Here is an 8,025-nt window from a genome sequence, read left to right on the forward strand (position 1 = left end):
TCTGTTAAAATCTTGTGATATTCAATTAAGATTTAAAAAACTCTTTCTAAATCTGATGGTATTCATTAACTCAATGACTTACAATGATTTTATTAATAGCTGGAATTTGAAGGATTTCAAGAACCTTGGTATAAATACGAGAGCCTATTGAGAATCTGGTCTCTAACCATCAGATTTTGAAGAACTTCTTTTCTCTGCCGTCATTGAAGAATTGAGGACCAACCGGGTAAGCAAAACTGATGAGTTGGGTTTCTATGTAATATTCTAGAATCGGTTGTTTACTAGAAAATTTCACAGGATCGATCAAGGGTTCCCTTTTCATTTAAAACACTAATTGAAAAAAGAGAGTCGAACACGAAGATGATTCAACGTCTGGTGCATCGGTCAGGTGTTACCACAATTCCACTAGATCGAATTGGCGCAGTATTGTCAAAATCTGATCCGTGGCTTACCTGTAGGTATATAAAAACTTGGTCTATTTGATAGTGAGATGTATTGAAGCTGTAAGGTCTTTGTTTACGTTTATATATAGACACTGTTTTATTTGAGATCTTATGAACCACGAGATGCTATTTATAAGTCAGTGTAGTGTTGTCCTTTTGATATAAGAGTTGGCTGCCTTCAATATTTAAGTTGAAATTAGAGCTTGTGAGACCATCAAATGCAGCTATTACTATTGTTATTAGAGGATCAATTAGGATCTTTATATGAAGTCTATTCTCAGATCAATTGAGCAGAACAAACATTGTCCTTGTTGATATCGTTAATCATGTATTCTTAAATCTTTTGGTAAATGCATTGATGATAATCTTGATCTAAACTGTAATTGCTCCCCCCTTGGCTTTTGACTACCCAAACGAGAACATCAACTTGAGCAGCTTTCCTTTGCATCTCAAAAACAATCAATTCTCATGAGAGCTGTATGCCCTAATCAATTATTAACTTGAACCAACTCAGATAACTTATTATTTTCTTTAGTACTTACTTACCTATAACCTATTATTTTTTGTAATGCTTCCTCAAGTAATTGCGCGATTAGCTACTCAATTTCACTCTAAAAGCTTGTTTTAGTTCTTTTCTACAGAATGAGAACTCTGTTCCATGACTTCCAGCAACTTTAAGGACTCAACTGTCTCATGGCTCCATGGGGGCATCTACGGAGCTCCTCAACTGAGCAGCATTTCATGTCCATATGGTAATTAAGTTTCAGTTCTAGCAGTTGTATTTATTGATTTGTTATTTATCTTGCATTTCTACATAAATTCTTCATATTAACCTTCACACTAATGATTTCACATGGATATGCTGATATGCACCTAAGCTGAATGTTTAAATGTGTAAGATAGATGTAATACTTGGTCTTGCAACTCTTTCTACTAATAAGTAATAGTGTGTAATACACATTAATTATTAATCAAACATAATGTTTAACTTTAAGATTATGATTTCGATTTCATTGTATAAATCTGTGACTATTTGTGATTTTTTTGTATCACTAAACGTAAGAGGATTGTATCACTAAACGTAAGAGGATTCAAGCCTTAAAGGGGCATGAGTCATTTTGTTCTTGAAGTTATAGATTTTGCTATCCTTAATGCCCTTAAACGAACTTGGATTAGATTGACCACATGATTCAGAATTATTCTTTCTAGTGCTGAACTTCTTTGCTTGTATGGTTGAGATTCTAAATGCTAATGATGTTAGTTTTGGTGATTTCGGAGTTAAAGCTCCATTCTTCATTCTGTTAGTTGAATGAAGATTTTATAATTTTATATATAGTCCATGTTTGATGTATATGTGTCATTGATTTGTATATATAATGGTTGATGCCTTAGTTGTATAATGGAATTGAAGCAACAGACAAAAAAGAAGACCAGCTGAGAGTCATCAGAGTACATATATAGGCATTTTAGGAGCACGAGGAGCTCAGCCGTTGGAGTCATCCAGCAATGACATACATGTCAGCTGGAGAGAACGTACAAAAACAGGACTGATATACACTCCAGGGAGGACCAAGCTAGGAAGCGCACAAATTAAAAAACTTAAAGACAAAATGAAGGACGTTAGAGAAGGCAGCCCGGTTTTCGGGAAAGACGACTCAGGTTCCACTAGCACCGGCTAATGGCTAGCCCCAAAGACCACGACGTGTATAAGCAAATGCTTCTCCTTAATAGATGATTTAGGCAGTGATGATTTAGATAATAGTGTTTCTGTTAAAAAATCAATAACTGGTGTATTTATGAGCAATATATGCTTGGAATATTTTGCGACTTGAATATGTATCTTTGGCATGTCATGCAAATGTAATTGTTGTATCTTACAATGCTTATTGGAGCAAATGTATGCAGTTGGTTATTAGTTGAAAAAGAAAAAGGCCTTCGTTTTTGAAGCATGCAAAAAACAAACTGTATATCATACATTGTTTTTTTTGTTACAACAAGTCGTAGAACTTGTGTTGTTAATACTGGAAATTTCAATCTTTTAATTTTATTTGTTGTTATTATAATAGTCTATAGACTTTTTAAAATCCAAGTGAATACTGAAAATCAATCTAACAAAGTCTATGAAATTCTATATGAAATTAAAACAATCCATATATTTATAAAATCCATGGATTATTTAAATTCATCCAAATTCTTTCAAAATCTGGATTGAATACACCCCCTTTAGCATTTAGACATCTCCTCTTAATAGACCTCCAATTTACTTTTTTAAATAACCAATTTGGCATCAACACCTCCATGTTTTTTCTAAAATATCCCTCCGCCAATAAAATCTACGAATTCCAAATTTAATCCAAACCAGGACATTTAACGAAAACAAGTCTAATTTTTTGGTGTTGTTTCAGATTGTAAACCTTTGCAATCAGCCACATAGGGTATACGTGATCGAGCACATACATATTTTCTTGATGATGAATCTATTTAACTATTTATCCACATTCCACAATGCCTTGTTCACATTTGGTCATCAATATATGCAGCATTGCCATTTTTCTAAATTTTATGTTACAGTTTTCAAGGAAGATAACCTCATATTCTTATACATTAAAGATAACCAAGGTAGCCTATATTTTCTATAGAACCCGATCTTTGTGAGTCTGTGACATCCAAGTGGATTAAAGTAAGATGAGTTGTGAACCCTTATTATTAATATATCAAACCTTATTTGTAACCTCTAGGAACTCAAAGAAATAAAATCGAGAAAAACTAAAAAGTTGATCTTAACGATTTCCTCAATTGAAAGTCATAGGTTCATGTAGATTCTTGCTCTGTTGTATAATATAATGTTTATACATATTACATATTGTTATTTAGATATCAAAAAAATTTAATTCTCAAGTATGGTGTATACATATTTGGGTACTTTTTGGTAATTTGTCATTAGTTGATAAAATCAACTATCAATTAGAAAAAGAAAGACGTGTAAGTATCAAATTTAGAGGTATGAATATAAGTTTTTTTTATGTTTTTTTGTACAACCAAAGAATTTAAAAAAATAAAAAGTGATTTCACCGAAAACAAAACGTCTATAAAAGAGCTTCCATTCCCTCCTTTCACTCTCCCTCCTCATTTCTCGGATCCTCACTCCGATCCCCAAACCAAAATCTCTCACTCCTCCCAACACCGGGTCGACCCGAAACACCATGGCCCGGCCCAGATTCGTAATCGAAGCCTCGGAGGCCGAGTCGACGGCGAAGCAGGCCGGCCTCACCGTCGTCCAGCTCCTCCCGTCCCTCGTCAAGTCTGCCCAGTCCCTCGCCCGGGTCCCCATCTCCAAATTCCACGTCGGAGCCGTCGGGTACGGGTCCTCGGGTCGGATCTTCTTCGGGGTCAACCTCGAGTTCCCGGGCCTCCCCCTCCACTTCTCCGTCCACGCCGAGCAGTTCCTCATCACCAACCTCTCCCTCCAGTCGGAGCCCCGCCTCGACTACGTCGCCGTCTCCGCCGCCCCCTGCGGCCATTGCCGCCAATTTTTCCAGGAAATCCGCCGCGCACAGGACATCAACATCCTCATCACCTCCTCCGAGAACAGCGAAAACGACACGTCGTGCGGCCAATTCGGGCCGCTCCGCCACCTCCTCCCCCACCGGTTCGGCCCGGAAGACCTCCTCGGCGAGGACGTGCCGTTAGTCCTCGAGAAACACAACAATGCGCTATCTTTCACAGAAAAACCCTCCAAACAATCGCCGATTTTTAGCGACGATTTGATCAGCCACGCGTTGGAGGCGGCGAATAGGTCTCACGCGCCGTACAGCCAGTGCCCGTCCGGGGTGGCGTTACTGGACAGCGAGGGGAAGATTTACAGAGGGTGGTATATGGAATCTGCGGCGTATAATCCGAGTATGGGTCCGGTGAGGGCGGCTCTGGTGGACTACATTGTCAGCGGCGGCGGCGGGTATGAGGAAATTGTGGCGGCGGTTCTGGTGGAGAAGGAGGATGCTTTGGTGAAGCAGGAGCAGGCTGCTAGGTTGCTGCTGCAGACCATTTCTCCGAAAATCGAAATCCGGGTTTTGCATTGCAAATGATGAGAATTGTTGGTGTTATTGGCATTGTTACTATTGAGAAATGTGTATAGAATGGAAGATTGATCTGTATGATATGAGTTCTTGTGGTACATTAAGGTTAATGTGTATTATAAAAGTCAAGAAGCATGCTTTGGCTGCATTGTGCCATGCAATTTGATCATCTTTGTTAGTCTCTGTTTCTGTTGCCTGTTTGTGCTCTGTACTGATTGATCAAATTGAGCTTGTATGAAGAGTTGAATTGGTATGGTTGTTCCAATGGATTGTAAAACAAGAGTTCACACAGCAAAGTTTTGATCTTGCAGGCGTTTTTTCGAATAGTGAATGTGACTAATTTGATACAAGTTTCTGATATGAGAGTCTCATCTGAAACAAATGCGCTTTGCTTGCGCAGTTGTGCTCTAGCAACTCATGGTTAGTTTGCCATGCTTTGCTAATCTGGCCCTTCTTGCTGCTTTATGTTACCCTCATGGCCTTGAGGCCGGGATGTAGTGGCTTCTAACTTTTCTTGAAAACTTTTACATTCTTTCTGTTAGTATAGTCAGCCAAAACCAAAGCATGATTCCTCTATCTCATATATGGATGGTGTAAGCAAATTAGTGAGCATATCAACATATGATTGGCTCGATGATGTATCTAATGAGGTGGAATTCCAACACGGTGAGCATACCCTCTAAAACACTTCCTTTGTTGAATCCAAAAGGTGTCTTTTCTCTAAACCTTATCAATCTTGAGTCATTAAGCAATTGTGGATCAACAAAGAATGGTAAGAACTGGCTTTAAAGGGCCGTGTAAGCAAGAAATATCAGATCAAAGTTTTCCAAGTTGGCTCCTTATGCAATGGACGAGAGGCTTGGTCACTACAAATTGGCACCATATTCTGATTCAATGGCTCTGATAAAACTAAAAAAAAAAATGATGATAAACCCCTGTGACAGTTTGAAATCATTCTAGGAATCATATAAGCTGACATACCAAAATTGCAGGTTGCATATTGAGTTTTTAGTTTTTACCAAAATATTATCAGATGTAACAAGCTGAGCATCCAATTCTGGTATGTGATGAAGCATGTGGTTGAACATTTGCACCCTCAACCTATGATCTAACTAGTCATGCGGAAATTAAGCTGAAAAGGCGAAACATATATGAACTATGCTTATGTTTCTTCTTATAAATCGGAAATATTTAATGAAAGAGATCTCAATGTATAGTCTAACAAATAGTTTTGACAGATTCAATTACTGAGACAGAGAATAAGAAGAAGAGGCAGCATCTTTCAGTGAGACTTTCTGAACAGGGCCACCACCTGATCCTTCTTCATCATCCACAGTGAAGGCGACATCCTCAGGCTCCCTTATGGCTCCATGAACCAAAATAAAAGCAAGGCCGATGGAAAGTGCCATTATAATGTTATATTTCACATAAGTAAGGAAGAGTACGAGGGTTGTGACCAAGAACAAAGCTGCCATCAGGAATCGTTGATGGATTTCATGGTCAAAAACCACCAGGGGTTTGTCATGTAAAAAATATAGAAACAACCATGCAGCCAATATGATAATTAAGACTAGCAATGAGATGGGGTGCCATAAAAGGCTTATGAAGAGAATGGCCAATATGATAATGGCGTAGTTCATGCGGAAGAAGGCAATGTTTGTCCTGATTCTTTGGATGTATTGATTTAAGGAGGAGGGAGGTCTGAGATCTTGGAGCTGAATCATCTCCAGCCATGGTCTTTGTATGCCAAGGCATAATTCAATCTGTTCTTTTGCTTGTGAAACAATATCTTCATTCAAGGATGGCAATGTTTCTGTCGGGATAGTTCCGTAGGTCGTCATCAACAGAAATGGGGACAGAGACGGAGAGAAGAATGACCATGTACATGGAGCTTGCATTTCTAATTAGGGGGAAGGATTAGGAAATGTAACTTTGGCACACCCTTTTCTGGTAGGTGGTTTGTAACAGAAGAGATGATATATCACTACGTGTTGGGTTACAGTTCCATCAAATTTGACTTTATTGGAGTTTAAAAAGATAAACTTAAAAATGGATCAACTTGGAAATATAACCAGAAGTAACAAACAGTACAAAATCATATTGTTTTCTCATTTACTTTTCTTCTTGGCACAACAAGCCCTTGACATACAATAAACAGAAGATTGCAAAGGATACTAGAATCTCCTAAGCAATTTCCCAAACTTGTCTACGGGGGTGGGAGAGAGGCTGGAACCTCTCCTCTCTCTACCTTCCAAGGTCCTCCATAAAATTTTGGCTTCATTAGAGGCACCTGATGGCCAGGATGATCTTCCCAGTACTTTTCCTGCACAACAACAAAACTTACAAATTTCATATACGTCTTCAAAATCAGTGTGAACAAATTTAACATTTATTTTCATTGGATTTCAATAACAGAAAGATCGAAGCTACACAATACAACTCTCCTGGAAAAGGGAAATGAAATAGCTTGGCAGCTCGCATAAAATTGAGATCATGAGTTGATCAAAACCCCAACGCAAGAACCGGAAAACACATCTTTCCCTATCTGTCCTATTAAGTTCAGGGATCAAAGCATTTTCAGGCAGATGCAAACAACAAAAGCTTGGGACCTATTTGTTCCAAACACTTGACATCAACTCTCATAACCTGATTCAAACAAAACCACCAGTTCACAGCACACAACATATCATAAAAAAAACAACCCAAATTTCACTCCAAGATTAAGTTTACTTGATTATAAATAACTCCTACAGAATCAACATGTTCAAATAGGAAAAAAAGGCAAAGTAAAAAACCCAACTTGCGAACACTATCGATTACCTTGTAGAGCTGTTCAGTGATGGCAGCGCCGACGACTCCGGTGTAGAAAGCAGCGACGTAGATAGTGACTAGAGGTGTAAACGATTTGGGTCTGGTGTAGGGCTCGACCATGTTCCAAAGAATCATTCTTTCCCATTTTGTGTAGACATAGTCTGCGTATTTCCTCCACATATAGCTCGCCATTTTTCCACTGCGGAGCTCCAATTGGGGATTTGACCAGTTGCAGAAGAAGAGGGTGTGTAGGTTTGAATTGTTGGCCTATTGGGTATTTATGTTTTCGTTACTTCTCAAGGGTAAGGGTTTGGGAAAAGACAGGGTGCCGAGCCAAAACGCAGCGTTTTAATTATGCCCAACCTAGGGAAAAGATGTGTGAGATTCAAGCGGGGCGCATGTATATTTACCAAAAAGGTTTTACTGGTTCACTTTGACGTTTTTACCCAGTATTGTAAAGTGTTCTTTCAAACTGAAAATTTATTTTAGCCAATCAACTTTTAGTTCTGAAATTGTTTCTTAGAAAAGTACAAAAATCCTTTGGAATTGTGATTTTTATATGGAAAAAACTTGTGTACAAACTAGTATGTACGCGTGCGTCCAAACTCTCATTTATTTACACATTTTGGGAATATAAATACATGATTTTAACCGTTCAAAAGTTTAGTTTATTACTAAATATCATTTTTGTAAAA

At 38.3% G+C, this 8,025-nt stretch overlaps 3 protein-coding genes across 3 annotated transcripts; 1 reads left to right on the top strand and 2 right to left on the bottom strand.

The window, feature by feature from the left end:
* Positions 1 to 3,581: 3,581 nt before the first annotated feature.
* On the top strand, positions 3,582 to 4,859 carry LOC126790095 (cytidine deaminase 1-like). The gene has a single exon (XM_050516232.1). The coding sequence runs from the start codon at positions 3,647 to 3,649 to the stop codon at positions 4,526 to 4,528; it is 882 nt and encodes a 293-aa protein (XP_050372189.1). The 5' UTR covers positions 3,582 to 3,646; the 3' UTR covers positions 4,529 to 4,859.
* Positions 4,860 to 5,763: 904 nt separating this feature from the next.
* LOC126798854 (PRA1 family protein F1-like) lies at positions 5,764 to 6,360 on the bottom strand. Its single transcript, XM_050525930.1, has one exon. It carries the CDS (start codon positions 6,358 to 6,360, stop codon positions 5,764 to 5,766), a length of 597 nt encoding a protein of 198 aa, XP_050381887.1.
* A 246-nt stretch (positions 6,361 to 6,606) lies between these two features.
* On the bottom strand, positions 6,607 to 7,611 carry LOC126798991 (uncharacterized protein At4g29660). The gene is made up of 2 exons (XM_050526096.1): positions 7,340 to 7,611; positions 6,607 to 6,842 (listed from the first exon to the last, which is right to left on the bottom strand). The coding sequence occupies exons 1-2, from the start codon at positions 7,520 to 7,522 to the stop codon at positions 6,726 to 6,728; spliced, it is 300 nt and encodes a 99-aa protein (XP_050382053.1). The 5' UTR covers positions 7,523 to 7,611; the 3' UTR covers positions 6,607 to 6,725.
* Between the last annotated feature and the right edge of the window lie 414 nt (positions 7,612 to 8,025).

The sequence above is a fragment of the Argentina anserina genome, chromosome 1, assembly GCF_933775445.1.
Source record: "Argentina anserina chromosome 1, drPotAnse1.1, whole genome shotgun sequence".
NCBI lineage: Eukaryota > Viridiplantae > Streptophyta > Magnoliopsida > Rosales > Rosaceae > Argentina > Argentina anserina.